The following is a 20164-nucleotide window of genomic DNA, read 5'->3' on the forward strand; positions in this document are numbered from 1 at the left end:
CAAACAAAAATCGAAGAAAATCTATCTATCTATCTATCTATCTATAAACAACAATCAAACAAAATCTGTCTATCTATCTATCTATCGTTCTATCATTCTATCAATCTGTCGTTCATCTGTCTATCTACAAACAACAATCGAACAAAATCTATCATCTATCTATCTATCTATCTATCTATCTATCTATCTATCTATCTATCTATCTATCTATCGTTCTGTCGTTCTGTTGTTCTATCTACAAACAAAAATCGAAGAAAATCTATCTATCTATCTATAAACAACAATCAAACAAAATCTATCTATCTATCTATCTATCTATCTATCTATCTATCTATCTATCTATCTATCTATCTATCTATCTATCTATCGTTCTATCTATCTATCGTTCTATCTATCTATCGTTCTGTCGTTCTATCTACAAACAAAAATCAAAGAAAATCTATCTATGTATCTATTAGTGTTGTCAAAAGTACCGGTACTTCGGTACCAAGTCGGTACTGAAATTTTGAAAATGTGACGATACCAGCATTTCTGTAGTACCGGTAGTACCGAGAATCCGGGTATATTCGGTACCCACTGATAAGGCTGTTGGCAGCATTTACTTGAATATGACACGAGTGAAGCACAAAGCTTTGTTTACAGAAGAAATAATAGGTTAGCAATTAAATGTGACATCGCAGCCATGAAAACATTTTGGTTAATGCCGAATAAGAGAGGTGCGTGAGTCCATACATTTAAGCTTCGTATTCTGTTTTCGAAACGCGATCTGGTCTCCTGATTAGCAGAGAATTTAACAATATTCCATTAGTTATTCCACTGAACATGGAATCTGTTTCTTTTCCCAAATCTTCACTCACGCAGGGGATTATAACGTGTCTTTCGTTCGCATTTAGGCCTATTATAGGCTATTCGCATTCTTTACTGTGGTAAAGTAGAAAAAAACACCGTAGGACAGAAACCTTTTTGCTTGCACCTCAGTTTCTATTTATCAGAGTTTGTGCTTGTTATTAGACTTTATAAGGCGCGTCAAGTTTATTTGTATATATCGCGTTTCATACGCTGGTGATTTTTACTTTCGTTTTCTCTGGCAGCGCTAAATCAAACATAGCCTGAATGTCTTGCCCCTGCAGAGGATAAAACACGCTCTTCAGACCTTTTACAACAAGTGTCAGTTGTTTGTAACATCAGGAGATAACGAAGATATTATTAAAGAGAAATGGTCTCTTTCCTGCTCGTGTCCCACATCCCTCTCAAAGCGCAAAGCGGCTATATCAAAGTAATAACGGGACTTTGGCTATATATGACGCGTCTTTGTGTGGAAATAAAAAACGAATGCTTTTTGAAATAATATTTAACTTTCTTATTATTTAGGTTACAATTATTTACCGATATTTATTTCATAGTTTTACAGGCTGTAGTGTGTTGTTTCACTGACGGAATAGCTAAAATAAACACGCACGTCTGTTACCCCTGTTGAAAAAACGAGCATATGCTGGTAAAGTAGGTTTTGAAGCTGGTATGCTGGTTTGAGCTGGTTTATGCTGGTCCAGGACCAGCTTAGGACTAGTATGGACCAGCAGGACCAGTTTAGGACCAGCATACAGCTTCAAAACCTACCTTACCAGCATATGCTGGTTTTTTCAACAGTACACAATGGATGTTTGAGCATTTAATTTTTTTTTTTTTTTTTTTTTATATTTCAAAATTTATTTCATTGAGGTAGCCTATATATACACACACAAACACACACACTCCAAATCATATTTAATGTTTTTAAAATAGGCTATATAAAATAGTAAAATAGTTCCAATAGATTTTACTGTGGTACCGAAATTGGTACCGAGAACCGTAAAATTTTCATGGTATCGGTACCGACTACTGGAATTTTGGTACCGTGACAACACTAGTATCTATCTATCTATAAACAACAATCAAACAAAATCTATCTATCTATCGTTCTCTCTATCATTCTATCGTTCTATCTATCTATCTATCTATTGTTTTGTCGTTCTATCTACAAACAAAAATCGAAGAAAATCTATCTATCTATCTATAAACAACAATCAAACAAAATCTATCTATCTATCTATCTATCTATCTATAAACAACAATCAAAAAGTCTATCTATGTATCTATCTATCCATCTATCTATCATTCTATCATTCTATCTATCTGTCGTTCTGTCTATCTACAATTCGAAATATGCTTTTTCACTGTCACTCTATGCATGTATGTATGTATGAATCTATCTAAACAGAAAGTTAGATAAAAGCTCAAGAAAACAATTATGGCATCATTGCCTCCCTTTGACAAATTTTAAAATGGCATCATGAGTTTGGAGTTTAATCTTTGCAGACTTGTCATGTTTTCCTTTAAAGGGGTCCTATTATGCTTTCACATTTTCAACTTTAGTTTTAGTCTGTAATGTTGCTGTTTGAGCATAAAAAATCTGCAAGGTTACAAAGCTCAAAGTCCACTTCAAAGGGAGATATTTTATTTTATTTAGCAGAATCCACTTTCCAAGAACTGCAACGAACGACGCGTTTGGACTACAACACGTTTTTTCCGGGTTTTGTGAAGTCACAGTGTTACTCATTTAAATAATCCCCACTCATGAATACGCAAAAAAAGCTTCCAGAAGCTAAGAGAGTACAATGCAGATACGCACAAAAACTTCTCCTGAAATGGAGCACTTCCCACTTTGGAAAATTAAACATGACTACTGTTTGTATTGCCATAGTTTTCTGACAAATATCATGAATAATGGTGTATAACATCGTAACTAAAATGTAAAAGAAAATGACAACAACAACAAAAAAAAACATACCACTCTGAAATGTCCTGTGAAATCTGCATGATCCTCTTATTTGTTAACATTCTCAAGTCTGAATCAGACTTGAATTGGTTTGAAATTGACGCCATCCTTAAAGGGATAGTTCACCCAAAAATAAAAATGATCTCACCCTCAAGCGAACGTGAATATTTAAAAATGATATTTAAAAATATCCTTGCTCCTCCTAGCTTTATAATGGTTCCGAAGGGACCATTATTTATAAATTCAAATAACTAGCTTCTGGTGGACGACAGTATGCATACTGCACAAGTCAACTTGCGTCAAATGAGTAACTTCTGACGTGATGTATGACGTAGGATGTACGCCTCTCTCGGTTCAAACAAATAGGGCTGGGCAACGAACTCAAGCTCCTCTTCTCTTATATCAAAATCCTCTGACATTTCTCTTTAAAAATTATCGTGTTAGACATCTTTCATTCAATTCATGACCGGTGTTTTGTTTTGCTCTATCCTCTGCACTTCCACGTTCGTCATTGCGTCATGCGTCAGGTCAGAGGTTGCTCTTCCGCCGCAAATCGATGCATATGGCCATCTGCCAGAAGCTAGTTTTAAATATGGATATTTTTCTTACAAAAACCCATCGATTCAGTTCAGGACGTCTTTATTAACCCCATGGAGCCATATGGATTACTTTTATTATGGATGGATGCATTTTTTGGGGGGGCTTCAAAATGTGGTCCCCCCTTCATAACCATTTTAAAGCTTGGAGGAGCAAGGATATTTAAATATATCTCTGATTGTGTTCGTTTGAAAGAGGATTGTCATATACACATAGGATGGCTTGAGGGTGAGTAAATCATGAGATAATTTTTGGGTGAACTATCCCTTTAATATTTACATCTGAATAGAGTACACTGTTATGGTAAGGGGCATGACATTTCCCGAACGTGCTAAGCGGTGCCAATCACAACACACTGGGCCAGTCAACCAATCACAGCACATTTCATATTTCAGGAGGAGGGGCTTCATCGAAACAGGAACTAAAAGATGCATTCGAGCCAGACTGGGGAGAAGGGTGCTGTAATAATGTAAAATATGTGAAAAATAATGTGTTTTTGAACAATCAAGCATGAAAGCATATTCTAGTACACCCCAAAAACAAAATCAAGACTTTGTAAAAGGGCATAATAGGACCCCTTTAATGATTCTAGCATCTGGGTAAAGCTGCCTTTCTGGCATTAACTGGATTATTTTCATTGATAACAAACTCAACTGTGCAAATTAACGTGTTCATTAGCTGCTGTTAGCACTTCCATCAGGAACTCTTTGGTATGAATTCATTCTCAGCCAAAACTCATTAAAGGTGCAGTTGTCCCAGTCAATTTCACATCTAAAGACCGTCACATTTCTTAATGAAAGACTAGCTTATTTTACACCATTCCATGACTTATTGACTGAGGAGAGAGTGTTCAACAATAGTCAGGGAAGTGTGACATGCATTTCAAAGTTTTGACATGTGGCGTGATGCATACTGTCAGCTTTTGCATTATGCTTCATATCAAGCTGCTAAATAATTTCACTGATGACAGATTGCAAAATAATGTCCTCGTTTCATATAAAAGGCCATCATCAGTGGGCGTGCTGTTAGAAATTTAGATGGGTGTGTAGTATAAACATTATTGTTAGAAAAATAAAGGAAAGCAGGGACAGAGACACAAAAGCAGCGTTTCTCTCTCAAACACAAGTAATCTAGCGATGTTACCAGGCAACAGGCTATTGCTGTTATCTGAGCCAATGGCAGATTAGTATTTATAAGGGAAATGGTGGACTGTGGAAAAAAAGTGGCATTTCTATTCATATTTTAAAAATAGGTTGTTTAGGGCAACAGTTACGTCATTTCCCATTTACATCATAGCATGTCATTATTGTATGATGCATAGTGTGCTTGAAAATATCAAAATGTCATATGGATATATTTAATGTTAAGAATTTTAAGATATTACTCACCCAAAATGATTGTTTGGCAGTTAGATGATGTTGGGTTGATTTGTCAAATACCTTTAAATGAATAAAAAGTAATTTACTGTATAACAAATGCATTTTTTTAAAGAATCTCTACAAAATATGTAGAAACTATGACTGTGAACTTCAAAAATGCACAAAAAAAGCAAAAATGTGTCATAAAAGTATCATAAGTAGCCCATATGCATGACTTGTGTGCAATATTCCAAGTTTTTTGAAGTCATATGATGCTTTGTGTGATAAACAGACTGACATTTAAGTCTATTAAAAGGCACTGAGTAAATTACATTAATTTGAAAATGATTATTTATTTTTGGATTAAGTATTCATTGTAACCTGAACAAGTTTAGCAGGATATACAAAACAGATTGAACAGGCAGCAAAGTCACGTGATTTCAGAAAACGAGGCTTCGTTACGTCATAACTGTTTATTTCAATGGTTCACCGCTGGGGGGCGATCTCTGTGAACCCATGAATCATTCGGATTCACTGAGATCGCCCCCCAGTGTCTATGGTTTTTACCTCAACTCTGATCAATTTTATACATTTGTAGACGTTTTAATTACACATTAGTATAATTAAAAGGAATATTAATAGCTAATATTCTCTTATTGACCTAGATGATTAGTTAATTGTATTTTACTTTCAATAAAACTTCTGCAATGGGTTCGTAAAAAGTGTTTTTATGCATATTTGGCCTGAGTTTTTGTTGCATTTACACTGTTCTGACCAGCAGGGGTCACCAGCGTGTGGCGTTTCGAACGCTTCGAAAAAGTGAATCATTTTGCGAAGCGGTTCAATTGATTCGAAGCTTTGAAAAGCTTCGTTTCTCCCATCATGTTCTTAGCTGATTTAAGTGAGCTGTGAAATGCTGTGACATGAAAGAAGTGTGAAATGATAGACTCTTGAGGAGAAAGGGAATGATCACCTGCTGATAATTGCAGTCTGAAGTTGTTTGTGTGGGTGGATGGATGGAGTCTTCATGTTTCTAAGCAGCGACTCCTCGTCTGAAGTAAACTGCACTCTCGGGATTTTCTTTTCGACTCCTTATCATATTTAACAACAGGTGGATTTAGTAGTTCATGCATTTAGCGTCAGTATGAAACGGGGACATGGGGAAAATAATATCAAATGGGAGGAAAAACTATATTTCAATGCTTTTGTGTTCCCAAGAGGAACTTTCGCTCTCAAAACTCTTGATTGTTTTGTGAAGTTTCTCGGGGAACGCGAAAGTTGCGTCAAAGTTTCGTATTAAACCCACACAACTCAACAAAATCGAAACTGCACTTTGCTCTTGTGGACTCCAATATAGCGAGGATTGCTACTTTTCTATACAATGAACGACTGTGTACACGGAGCAATGGCCTATTGTTGACCTCTGTTATACGTTACTTGTAATAAAATCATTAAGGAAATGACACGATCACATGATGCGTAAAGCAAGAGGAAACTGTTAAACATTTCAGGAACTCTTGCTATTTCTCACTGCGTTTCCAAAATGGAGAGACCGATCGTGAGGTAAGATTAAAAGTCTTCGTAATCAATATTGTTTCTGTTTCAAAAAGTGCACAAACTGACTTTATTAAACTTGTTCTGAAGTGACTATGGAGCTAATTACGGTACAGTTAACCCGGGTTATGGATTACCAGTTCCAGGTAAGAGTTTGTTGTGATTTTTACGCAATCTCAGATTGATTTCCTTACGATGAAATTCACTGCCTTTTAAATGCTACGATAGAAATAATATTAACATGGTAACCAGAGTTTCCGCTTAACGCCACTCTGCGGTATTCAAAACAACGCTAAATGTTTACGTAAATGTATCGCTTTGTGCATAACTTACTGTGGGAAAAATATGTCAAAGTATAGTAGCCTATGCTATACTAGCATGTGGTATGCCATACAATACTGCACAATGGTTTTATATATATATATAAAACTGCACTTTTTGTTAGTAGCTATCTAATTGTAAAATTCCAAATACTATATTCATCTCATACCATTACTGTACCACAGTACCATATTGTGACTGTAAAATCATAATTCACAAAATAAATATTCAAAAGTGTTACCAAGTTACCAATGTTTTATTGTATAAACAACTCTTAAAATTGTGAAAACATTGTTAAACCGGTGTATTGGCCTATTTTGTATATTACAAAAAGAATAATGTTCTTTGACAAACCCTTTTATCATGATTATGGAACTTAAAAAAATATTATTGTGCTACTTTTTTGGACATGGTTTTATGGTAGTATCATGATATTCTTGAAAGTGTCCTGTCTGCAACACCTATAAATGGCATGAAATATGACTTTCAGTACCAATATCAAGGTACCAGAAAATCTTCTTAAAGGGTTAGTTCACCCTAAAATGAAAATAATGTCATTTATTACTCACCCTCATGCCGTTTCACACCTGTAAGACCTTCGTTAATCTTCGGAACACAAATTAAGATATTTTAGTTGAAATCCGATTGCTCAGTGAGGCCTCCATAGGGAGCAATGACATTTCCTCTCTCAAGATCCATAATACTAAAGTAATAAATGACATTATTTTCATTTTTGGGTGAACTAACCCTTTAAGAAAGAAGTTAAGAAAATTCTTAAAGGCACAATATGTAAATTTGCCACTAGAGGTCACCTATTCAAAAGAAAGGCGTAGCATGATGACGGCGTGATTGAGCGCGGAATCATGGGAGATGTCGTCTTCACCTCACAGGAGGGGAAAACAATCCAATGGGACTCGGGCAGAAATCATGTTCATGGATGATATTAACGTTACTGTAGTATGAAGCAGAGCAGGGGTGAGTGCTGTGGGAGCTGAATGAGGCCGCTGGAGCGATTGCTAATGAGAGACGAGTGCAACACATGGCAGCTTGAGAAAACTTTTATTATGCCGCTTCCGCTCAAGCGTATGTGGGGTAACGCAGTGCTGTTTTATCATATTAGATACGTTTGAGTGTATTTTTTTGGAACACACTTCAGCGTCATCTTAACGAGACAAGCAAGGAGGTGCCTTCGTCTTTTTCCCCCTGGTTTACTGTTTACTTTAGTTTACTTTGACTGATAAAGGGAGCTGTAAAGTATTTTTGTTGAAGTACAATGTCATTTTGACCACAACAAATCGAACTCTTATAAATATTGCAGTAGTGTAGAAAAATACTATACATTTATTGGTAAAATAGAACGCCTGACCTCAAACAACTTCCCTGTGCAAAGGATCATGGGGGCCCGATATAACGGAAGTGTCCGTTGCTCCCTATGGAGGCCTCACGGAGCTATCGGATTTCATCCATGGTATATTTCGGAGTACCATATTGCCATGAGACATGGTAAAAATGTTTGTTCTGAAGATTAATAAAGGACTTACGGGTGTGGAACGGCATGAGGGTGAGTAATAAATGACAGAATTTTCATTTTTGGGTGAACTAGCCCTTTAAACACTGGAAACATCTGCGATAATGTAAGTAGACAAGTTAACAAAATATATAACACTGTTCTAGTGGTTTTTGGATATTTCAATCCAAAAATCTTACAGATTGTGCCTTTAAGATAAATTGCCAAAGTTCGTAAGAATATTCCTAAGTGCAATTCTTGAAAAAATCTTCTCAGATATTTTCTTAAGAAATCTTTTTTTTTTTTTCTTAAGAAGAACATTTAATGCGTTGGTGGTATTTGATTGATATGCTGGTGTTGCTGAAGAGTTTAGACCATAGACTGCAGGTTTAGACTCGTTGAATGAAAAACTCAAAACCCGTAGGCCAGGGATGGGAACTTCAGTCCTGGAGGGCCACTGCCCAGCAGAGTTTAGCTCCAACCCTAATCAAACACACCTGAACCAGCTAATCAAGGTCTTTAGGATTAGTAGAAAGTTATAGGCAAGTGAGTTTTTATCAGGGATGGAGAGAAACTCTGCAGGACACTGGCCCTCCAGAACCGGAGTTGCCCATCCCTGCCGTAGGCTATTGTTTTCTGCTGGAAGATTACCGTAGATATCATAATAAGCGCGCAACATATTTCGTACGACTGCCTTACAGGAGTCAATCACTCAGCGTCGTGTTTTTAATGTGCCGTGTCAAATTAAAACTGTTATTTTAAAAGAATCGGTCTCAATAAAATGCAGCGGTGAGCGGTTATTCATTTGCACTTCGTCTTTTCTTGCGCTCTCTCTAGAGTGAATGCATCCTTTGTTTGTGTTCTGCTCATTCTAGCGTGAGTGAGCGTTTTACTATCTTATTCCATGAGTATGGTACTATGGTACATACTCATATGGTACGTGCATATGATTTCCTAAGTAACGCTTGTCACAACTGGCCTACTTAGTTTATCTCTTTACAATCCAATACACCCACTCCTCCATTGAGCACCATCCAATAGCAGCAGCTCTCGTATGTAAACCGTGCATTCCTTTACAAATAAGTACTCAGGACCTATGCTCAGGACCTACACCCATAGACATTAGTGTGCTCGCTCACAACGAGGAAAACACTGGCTTCAGGAGTCTTAACGACAGCAATAATCAGTTCTTCAAGTTAAAGTAAGTCTCTTACTATTTTTTGGTGCAGACTTTCATAACATTTTCAAGAGCTTCCTTGACTAAGCAGCTGAAGACTATTATTAACTGCCTATTTATAGACTTTTTACAAAGATATTTCAGTTCTGCTGTGATTGACCAATCCGACTCAAATATTTCAGAAAGCTGTGCAGTAGAAAAAAAAAAGTAGGCTATAGAAAAAATGTTTATAGTGACTTTTTTTTTTTGTGATAACAGAATTTTAGAATTTTAAATGTCTTTTTTGGGGGGTAAAACCACTGGGTAACTTTCATAACCGGTTTATTTGAATGCCATTCAGCCATGGCAGCCCCACCTGCAGCAAGCACCCACGGACCGTCCGCTCCTCCAGCAAACATGTTTGATACCGTCCCTGGATATGAAGGAACAGTGGCTGGTGGAGGAGGTAAGAAGCATGCAAAATATGTCTCTAAAAGCAAAGCAGCTAATGGAAATGCTTCAACATGAGCAAAAGTTCACAGGCAAGGGGTTGTCTAGTCGACTTTAAAGCTCAGGGGTGAGTTTCCCGAAAGCATCGTTGGTGAACCATGGACGTAAGTCCCATTGAACTCTATTGGTAACGACGGAACTTGCGACCATAGTTCGCTTTGGGAAACGCACCCCGCCTAGTTGCTATCACGTGATTTTGACCATTCACTACTATAAAGACATTTAGGCCACGCCCACACCAGGGTAGGGGACAATCCAACCCTCTCCATTGACCTTGTATTGCATTAAGCTACATCCTCGTCATTTCTTGCTTCTAACAAAAGACAGAACAATGCCTAAAAGCTGCTGTGTGACAGAGTGTACAGCAAACAAGCTAAAAAAAAAAAAAAAAAAAAAAACGGACTAAGTTTTTATAAGCTACCGAACCATAAAAGCCAGCCTTTAAGGAGACAAAAGTGGATACAGGCAATAAGATGTGAGGCATCAGCAGGAAGAATGGGTAAATTGTGGGAACCTGAAACTCAGTATGTCTCAGTATTCACTTTTGTGTCCTTAAACTCTCATTTTTTGGGGGTCAGAAATGACAAGGTGGCAGCTTTACGCAATACAAAGTCAATGGGTTGGATTGATTAATATTTATTATTAAATAATAAAGGAATTAAATAATTAAAGGGGAATTAAAGAAGTTCTAGGTCTGATTTTAGTTATGAAGTAATCAATTTAAGCTATTTGCAAATAGTCCACTTCAAAAATTCATCAGGTCATTCAACCTCTTGCACAGGCTCATATGTTGTTCACGTCTTGTCGGAAAGATCGTATTAGGGATGTCCCGATCACGTTTTTTTGCCTCCGAGTCATTTGATTTTGAGTATCTACCGATACCGAGTCCCGATCCGATACTGCTATAATATACATAAAAAAAGAATAAAGAAGAGCGAAAAAACAGATCCAGGATCCAGGAACAGTGCTTTTCAGGTTTTTCAGGTATCTAACAGTAGTTTTCACGTACAGAAAAATCAAATATAAAATATCACTGCATATTATCTTTACTGTATAAAATAAATAAAGATTAATCATTATTGAAGTTACAAAAACTATTCAGTCAAGAGCAGTGAGTGATTTCTTTGTTATTTGTTGTTTGATTTAACATTAAAAACAGGCAGCAGGAATAGTTTTTTTCCCTTTAAGACATGCACGATCCAGTAGCTACATATACTGTTACACATGCGCTGTCTTTCTCGACTAATATACATTCACTTAAGACATAACCGACTATGTTTGCTAGGATACTCGCTAAGACGGGCATGTTGACAATTTTTTGTATGAATTTGTCCGCTGAAGCGCAAGACTTGAAAGAGAACTCAGTATTTGCGCGCTGACTGAAATAAGCGTGTGCGCGCTTCGGATGAGTGCACACAAATCTTCTCACAGCGCTTGCGAGTTCTCTTTCGCGACTTGTTCTTGAAGGTTTAAATCAGCAAAGCTTAAATGAGTTAGTTTAAACACAGATAGCAGCGTGTGCTGTTCAGGTCTCATCTGCGCTCGTGCTATCAACGGCGATGACGGCGTAAATGACTGGACATTAGAGCAGACGGCACTCGCAGTGAACAGTTTACAAAGAGTAACTGTTTTGTCCACGCTTTCTGATTATCGTTGTTGTAACGTTTTGCGCATCCATCGACTGAAACATACATTATCTGAACTCTGTCTGTCTGTTTTCCACGTTGCTATTTTAAACAAACCATATTAGATGCGATCGTCATTCGAGATGGACCGCGGTGCAAGTGCGTACCGAACCGTAAGTGGAGAACCGTACGGTTCGATTTTTTACAGAGAACCGTTTCACCCCTAATACATATATCCGCGTCCTGATCGGGAGGTAACGTCCGATTCCGATCGAGTCTGAAACCACGTGATCGGGCCCGATTTCCGATCGCGTGATCGGATCTGGACATCCCTAGATCGTATGCATGAATTGAAGGCACGTGAATGTCAAAAGTCATAATTAAGAGTAGAACATTTCTGAATGGGGGCATGTCAGTGAGATGCAATGGATGCAGCGTTAAATTTGTTATAATGAATGAAATGTTTTTTTAATGTACATGTTGCATGTTCAAAATAGCATAGTATTATACAATTACAGTACGATAGAATATATTACAATTTAATTTACAGTGCCTTCGTAAATTGAGTAAAAACAAACCAAATGCACATTCTTTATTCATCATTTTGTAGAAAAGAAAAGTTACATCACTATCTTGCTTCAACCAAAGTTATTTTAATGCATTTGAAATGTGAACTTCCCAGGTGGACTTAAATGCACTCGTAGTTTTCAGAGCGCAAAAACACATAAGCCCCTAGATTTATTACTGATGTGTCTCTCATTTCATAGGTGGATATCTTCCTCCTCCAATGCCGTCTGTACCGATGCCTGTGCCTGAACAAGCCCCCAGCCAACCAAACTGGGAGTAAGAGCTTTTCTCTTTACCCAGAAAACACACAATGCACGCAGTGAATCTTTAACACTGTATGGTCACCCGCCCACCGAAAGCAATCATTGGATTGCACAAGATGTGCGTTCTTTATTTTAGTCGTGTCCTACCTCTTTGGGGGTCTCAAACTAGGGCTGAATGATTTATTGAAAAAAAAAAAAAAAAAAGCAACAACAACATGCAAAGGCTGTGATTTAATTTAGCAAATATATATGCTGTTTGTTTCAGAGTGAAGCACTTGCTGTGTTCATTTACACTATGCCTTCCAGCAAAAAGAAAAAAAAAATCACAATTGTAATATTTCTTCAGTTTAATATTTTTATTTAGTAATAATAATAAAATTAATTATTATTCTATATTTATGTAAAGTATCATTTATATTAATATTTAAATAAATATTAATTATATTGTATAATCTATAATTAGTAAAAATCTATATTTTTGTGCCAAATTGTGCAGCCCAACAATCAAGAACATGTATAAATGTGTAAGGACATTTTAAATTTTAATCGCAATTTTTATCAATTGGTTATCAATTATTTATTTACTGTACTATGCAAACAAATTAGAATTGAATTTAAATATATATTTTTAAATAATTATGAATTTAAAAATTAAATTGTTTTTTAACAATTTAGTTTTGACGGTACAGTAACAATAAAAAAAGATTTAATTTAGCAATGCGACGTTTTTATAACATCACACTTTTTCCCTCAGACAATATAAATGGGCCATAGTCCATGAAAATATATCTGCTGATTCACCTTATTAGCTCATTAGTGTGCACTTTGACCTGAATTGGGTGTGCCAGTCTAGTAAAACACGTAAAAAATGTCATGGTGGGGTCTTCCAGGACCAAGATTGACAAATACTAACTCTACAACACACCCTGTTGATCATGTGCAAAGTTCACCCACATATTGATCCTTTCTCAAATGTAACAGTATACCGTCCATCTCAGAGGAGAGAGCACGTGAAGCTTTCGCAACGTACGTCTCCAGCAAGTGCTGCTATAGTTCTTCCCCCGTCGAAGAAGGAGTTATAACCAACATGGAGTCCTTTAACACCTACAGGGTGAGACCTATGATAAATCATTATGAGCATCTTCTCCAGTATGTGGGGTAGAAATGTAGCAACTAGTAGTTTTTTTTTTTTAGACATGCATAATGTTGATGTTCTTTGTGACTGATGGGACAAAAAGTTGCTCTGGATGGTTTATTCAGATGCGTCTGCTTATTCTGTTCACAGTATCGTTTGGAGACGTTCACGGAGTCCAGATCTACTGAATGGAGTCAGGAGCCTTACACAGGTACCCAGAAGTCATACTGGGCCTGTTTACACTTCATGCATCTTGATCAAATTGCTGTCTTTTGGCTCCATTTACAATCTGTTACATAAATTTGTCTCCACGAAAAGGGATGTAAATCCGATCTCATGATGTAAATGTTGATACAAATGCTGGGTAATGAACTTTTGGTTTCATTAGGTCACACTGTAAAAATGTCAACTTCCCCTTTAATTTTTTAACTTTCTTGAAACCAAGTAGGTAATATGCTTCAATACCTCATCAGCCGTGGCTCTTGGAAATGTAACAAACTGATTCATTCTGTGTCCTCCTCTCTCAGGGCAGCCTGTGGATGCTGGTGTTCAACCTGCTTTAGGACCGTGGCAGATCGCAGCTCAACCACCGGCCTTCTTTCAAGAGCACAAGCAGACCATTCGAGTGCCATACACTTCCTCAGTCAAGGTTTGACCTTTAACCACAAGATCCACCATTAAGAGAGCAGGTCTCATTCATCACACACTTCATCAGAGCATTTCTGCATGAAACGTCAACACATTCTAGGTTTTGGCAACATTTTATTTAATCTTCCAGAAGATTACAAGATAACTTTCATTTGCATTGTTCTGTTTGTAGAGCTATTATAGAGTGCAAGCAACAGTCTGGTTCTAGAAAAACCCATTCATTCATAAAAATCCCATTCATTTTTCCTATAGGGGAATGCATTTTAAACAATAACTTGTAAACCTTTAAAGACAGACCTACTGGGAGCTAAAAGGTTGTTAATCAGTGGCATATGCATTTGTTGAAACCATCAGCCTGCATAATTTTAACTTATGTTTAAAATAATCATGTTTAACTGCAGAATCTGTAGGTGAAAAACGACATTACCTATGATTCTGCTAAGAAATCTCCACCAATCAGAGAATCGAGCAAGCAAATCAAACTAAAAGAACCACCCACTCCAATGAATTACTGGGAATGATGTAAAAGTCAGTCATACTACTTAAATATTTGTACATATTTACAACATTTTGTAAATATAGAGCTATTAATGTAGGTTCACAGTCTTTTTTCCTGATTTTCAACTATTTTTACTTCAAATCAAAATGTTGTTAGCTGGAACTTACTTTTTAAAAATTCCTATGAGAAAAAATTAATGGGACAAATAATAAAAAGTACAAGTGCTTTTTGGTTTCCTGATGCAGGTAAACATCCCAATAATGCTTGTATTCAACCAGTCATATCATATTAAATTCTGTTTTTGTACCCTAGAACTGTCACTTGTGTCTTGGAATGGGAAGAAACCCCTGTACCAGCTGTGCTGGAGCTGGAAACGTAAGTCAGTTTTGACTAGCACAGACTGAACCAGCTGCATGACAGGGATTTAATTGTTCTCAAAAGTATTTTCACAGAGGAAAATATAGTTGTATTTTATAAAAGTACTCCTTTATATAGTGCCTGGAGAAGAATCCAAGTTTAATTGTATTGGAAATGTGCTCACAAGCCACATAAATGGTTTCATTCAGTTCATATGATGTAAATTAACCAAATGTATGAACTGTTTGTCCTTTATTGTTGTCCATGTGCAGAAAGTCTGTTGGGTGTGTAACGGTTCTGGTTACCGTCAGACTGATGATCGCTGCTCGCATTGTAATGGGCGCGGACGTGAAAAGTAAGTCTTTATTTGCTTTATTATTTTATATTTTAGTTTATTATTAAAATAAAACAATATTTTATTTTAGCTACTATGGATTGAATTCTGATGAAATCCTTCCGGGGGGTTCAGTGACTAGCTGTGGTGTGGTGGTTTCTTAGTGTTGACATGTTGTCTGGTGTCTTTCAGCTGTAGTTCATGTAGCGGCAGCGGCTCTTCCCAGTGTGACACCTGCCATGGAAAGAGACAGCTGCTCGTCTTCATCAACCTCATTGTTAAATGGTATGATCTACGTGATTTAACACTAGTGTTTGCTAAGGCAAGCATGTCTATTACTACATACTACGTCAGACTTAGGGTTAACTTTCAAGAAAAATCTGTTCATTTGGCGACCATATTTGCAACACCTCTGGGCAGCTATTTTGGGAATCCAAAACCATTCAATCTATTTGAATAGGGGAGTCCTGAAATCTCAAAATCTGCTTGCCGAACTCACAATTAAAAAAATCTGACATGAACTGTCCCATAAATGTTGTTTCTAATGCTCAAAAAGTTATTTTTCAAGCTAGAGCATGTGGAGTCCTAAGTGCGAGTCTCAGGTTTCTGTGGGAATGGGAGCTTGTTACGGTAGTTGCATTGACGCAATGACTTTACCAGTCAGCTATTGGCTCTTTTATTTAGAAGGCAGGACGTATTCCACACATTGCAAGTTGCGGTTTCTCTCATTCATAAGAAATAGGAGTGCACTGTCTTTTTATATCTATAGTCTTTGGGTTAACTCACTCCTCACTGGTTGTGCTACAGACATAAATCAAGCAGTTTGTTGAGGAGAGATGTGCTGTTACTTTTCTAATCATACTGGGCAAAAAAAAACAACAACATAGATTTACATTGAAGTTATTTTTTCACATAGTCATATATTTTCTTTGAATTTAAAAATCAAGTCAATGTTATTGATTATTTCATAATATTCAGAAGTCTTTTAAACTAAGTTGTTTAATTCTGGAAGTTATTTATTTTACTATTTCAGGAGCACTGAGAAGGATGATTTCGTAGCGCAACATTTGGCTGGTCTACAAGTGGAAAAGCTGGAGAAGGTTTCAGGGAAGGAGCTCTTCAAAGACGCCCAGTATATGGTAAGCACAGACTGTAGTGTACATGTAGTGATCAGTAAAAAGAAAGAGCAAAAGTTCATCAGATGTGTATGTTTACTGTAGGTCTATCCAGTGATGGGCTTCCCTGATGTTTCTGTTGCACAAGCTTCTGAGCGCTTAGTAAGAGAGCATCAGGGGAAATACGCCCAAACCTCCCGCATATTACAACAGGTACAGCTGTGTTTGTGTGCTTCCAGACATCTTATATTGTTATTTTTTATCATATGACTTTTTATTCATTATATCTAACTATAATTTTTTTGTTTTAATACTAAAAAAATGTAATGCACAATTTTTTTTTTGCATTACAGTTGCCTGAAAAAGAATGTGAACCCCTTGCAGAATCTGTGAAAATGTGAATAATTTTAACAAAATAAGAGTGAGCATACAAAATGCATGTTGTTTTTTTATTTAGTACTGTCCTGAGTAAGATATTTTACATAAACGATGTTTACATATAATTCACAATGTGATGGTTGTTCATGAGTCCCTTGTTTGTTCTAAGCAGTTAAACTGCCTAATGTTCTTCAGAAAAATCCTCCAGGTCCTGCAGATTCTTCTGTTTTTAAGGATTTTTTGCATATTTGAACCCTTTCCAGCAGTGACTGTGTGAAAAGATGGATCTCAAAATCATACAGTCATTGTTGGAAAGTGTTCAAATATGCAAACAATGCTGTAAAACTGAAGAATCTGCAGGATCTGGAGGATTTTTTTTGAAGAGCTCAGTTTAACTGCTCAGAACAAACAAGAGACTCATGAACAACCATCACAAAACAAACAAACAGTCGTGGATCATCCACTTTTGAACGGGGTTATTTTAATAAATTCAGATATTTTTCAAGTAATCTTGTAAACATCTTTTTATGTAAAATACCTTACTCAGGACAGTACTAAATACAAAATAACATGCATTTTGTATGATCTCTAATTTTGTTAAAATTATTCACATTTTCACAGATACTGCAAGTAGTTCACATACTTTTTCATGCAACTGTATATAATTTTGACTGTAACTAGAGACAATCATTATGCTTAATCTTGAATAATTCATTCTGTAATTTCATCTGTCCTGTTCCAGAGGCAGACAGTTGAGCTCATTCCCATTACCAAAGTGAGCTACATGTGGAAAGGAAAATCCCATGTTTACTATGTGTATGGAAATGAGTTTAAAGTGAACGCCGATGACTATCCTGCCACCTGCTGCTGTTCTGTCATGTAACATCTGATACACCTGACCTCATATGCAGTATAAGTCCAATATAAACGCTATATATCCATTAATATGAACAAATGTAATGATTGTGGGATGTATTGGAAAATATACATATAGTTGACAGACACAAAACAATAGGTCATTGATTATGCAGCTTCTGTCTATGTAGATTTTTGTAACATGTCATCTGTCTCAATCTGACCAAATGTGAATTACTAAACCTCTCTTAGATTAATGCAATTTTTTTAGAAAATTGTACAATCTGCAATATAGCCTGCCATAAATCTATAATAATGATATAATAAACTGTGAGTTTAGAAATAATCATGTCACCAAAAGGGTATTTTTTTTTTTTGTACTGAGTCATAATTAATATGTGTTAAAGTAAGACTACACTCTAAAAAATGCTGGGTTAAAAACAACCCAAGTTGGGTTGAAAATGGACAAACCCAGCGATTGGGTTGTTTTAACCCAGCGGTTGGGTTAAATGTTTGCCCAACCTGCTGGGTAGTTTTATTTAAACCAACTATTGTTTAAAAATTGCTATATGGCTAGCTTAAAATGAACCCAAAATAGTTGGGAAATTAAAAACCAGATGCAATTAGAGGCAACAATAATAGACAAAAGGTGAATGTTTATTAATAAGCTTTAATATTTTATTAATATAAATTTAATAGTTTAATAGTTTATTAATATAAATTTATTAATAAGCAATTTAATAAATGTTTGTTTAATAATTGTTCATTTCCAACATACTTTGGGTTAATTTTAATTAAGCAATACAGTAATTTTTAAACAATAGTTGAGTTAAATAAAACTACCCAGCAGGTTGGGCAAACATTTAACCCTACCACTGGGTTAAAACAACCCAATTGATGGGTTTGTCTATTTTCAACCTAACTTGGGTTGTTTTTAACCCAGCATTTTTTAGAGTGTAGACATTTGGAGCTCAATATTAAGGACTTTATCAGATCAGTTCAGATTTTTATTTGACCTGGTGTCACTGTCATTAAATAGTTCATTGATGATTAAATAGTTGTTTTTAGTGATATTTTGATATGTAAATATTATATTTACATTTTTGGTTTGCCTAAAAAGGATAAAATTTGACTCTATGAAATTCATAAACACACCTTTTCATTTTAAGCCTAGTGATATCTTCATTCTCATGCACACTTGCTTGAATTTAAATTTTATTGTGTGTGAGGTAAGAAGTGAAAGGTAAAAAGTTGTTACACTAAGATTGTTTTTTTTTTTAAAACCGTGCCAAACATAATAAATCCAAACTCACTTGAACTAATAATGTCCATGATTTAAAAAAATAAATTAATTAACATTTTCAGTATGGTTTCAGAAATCTTGTTTGCTGAATTGTTTGCGTGTGTGGTATGTTGGCTATACTGTTTAATGGAAAAAAAGGCAGTCGCAAGCCTGTGGTTATGTGGTCACGAAGACCTACTCATCTGTGATCTTGAACTAAATTTCCATTTAAGATGACCACAAACCAAAGTTGACGGATGTACTGACAAAAGTGAAGAGCAACAACTAGCTGTTCTGTTACATAGTTCATTCCGTGTCAACTCAACCAGAGTGTCCCGGCTCAAACTTTCGATTTTGTTTTATGCAATAAATGCAATAAGTATTAGCTGAAGTATCAAAAGAAAAGTTTTGAAAATACATTAACATGTCCATATCTCTGGGACTGAAACATTGAGGGCCTTTTAAAATGAATATACCAAAAGTAAAGTTTGTTAAAAACCAGAATCTAAAAGGATATAAGATATCTTTACTACTTCTTGAGTTACAGGCATGAAAACTTGAGCAAGTGCTTTTTGCCATTTTTGTCATTAATTGCTCTGTCATAATTACTCACCCTCATGTCATTCCAAACCCATAAGACATTCATTCATCTTCAGAACACAAATTAAGATATTTTTGATAAAATCCGATGGCTCAGTGAGGCCTCTATTGACTGCAAGTTAATTAACACTTTCGGATGCACAGAAAGCTACTAAAGACATCTATAAAACAGGTCATGTGACTACAGTGGTTCATCCTTAATGTTATGAAGTGACAAGAATACTTTTTGTGCGCCAAAAAAACGAAATAATGACTTTATACAACAATATCTAGTGATGGGCGATTTCAAAACACTGCTTCATGAAGCTTCGAAGCTTTTGTTTTGAATCGGTGGTTCAGAGTATGTATCATCGGCCAAAGTCATGTAATTTCTGTAAACGAGGCTTCATTACGTCATAAGTGTTTTGAAATTTCAATGGTTCACCCCTGGGGGGGGGTGATTTTGTCAGTTTGATACGTGCTCGGAAACAAAAGATTTGGAAAGCTTTGAAGCTTCATGAAGCAATGTTTTGAAATCACCCATCACTACATATCGTTGAATAAAGTCGCTATGTATTGTGTGCCAAAAAAGCTAAATATTCTCGTCGCTTCATAACATTAAGGTTGAACCACTGTAGTCACATGAACTGTTTTAAATATGTCTTTAGAAGCTTTCTGGGCTAATTATATTGCTGTCAATAGAGGCCTT

At 36.1% G+C, this 20164-nt stretch overlaps 1 protein-coding gene across 2 annotated transcripts; it reads left to right on the top strand.

Moving 5' to 3' along the window:
- Nucleotides 1-5691: 5691 nt before the first annotated feature.
- On the top strand, nt 5692-17940 carry ssuh2rs1 (ssu-2 homolog, related sequence 1). 2 transcript variants are annotated; one of them, XM_048210162.1, is made up of 13 exons: nt 5692-6333; nt 6415-6470; nt 9670-9774; nt 12211-12286; nt 13255-13384; nt 13559-13619; nt 13936-14057; nt 14868-14930; nt 15185-15267; nt 15439-15531; nt 16280-16385; nt 16467-16574; nt 17482-17940. In XM_048210162.1, exons 1-13 carry the CDS (start codon nt 6314-6316, stop codon nt 17620-17622), a joined length of 1164 nt encoding a protein of 387 aa, XP_048066119.1. In that variant the 5' UTR covers nt 5692-6313; the 3' UTR covers nt 17623-17940. The 2 variants fall into 2 exon arrangements, with proteins under 2 accessions (XP_048066119.1, XP_048066120.1); XM_048210163.1 differs by lacking the exons at nt 5692-6333; nt 6415-6470 and adding an exon at nt 7316-9353.
- Nucleotides 17941-20164: the final 2224 nt, after the last annotated feature.

This window comes from Megalobrama amblycephala, linkage group LG12 (assembly GCF_018812025.1).
Source record: "Megalobrama amblycephala isolate DHTTF-2021 linkage group LG12, ASM1881202v1, whole genome shotgun sequence".
Taxonomy (NCBI): Eukaryota; Metazoa; Chordata; class Actinopteri; order Cypriniformes; family Xenocyprididae; genus Megalobrama; species Megalobrama amblycephala.

Bases quoted from the DNA above. Each gene is read 5' to 3' on its own strand.
- ssuh2rs1 (XM_048210162.1), top strand. From the start codon at position 6,314: ATGGAGAGACCGATCGTGAG. The intron at 13,385-13,558 runs GTGAGACCTATG...TTCTGTTCACAG, and splicing joins AGTCCTTTAACACCTACAGG to TATCGTTTGGAGACGTTCAC. The intron at 16,575-17,481 runs GTACAGCTGTGT...GTCCTGTTCCAG, and splicing joins CCTCCCGCATATTACAACAG to AGGCAGACAGTTGAGCTCAT.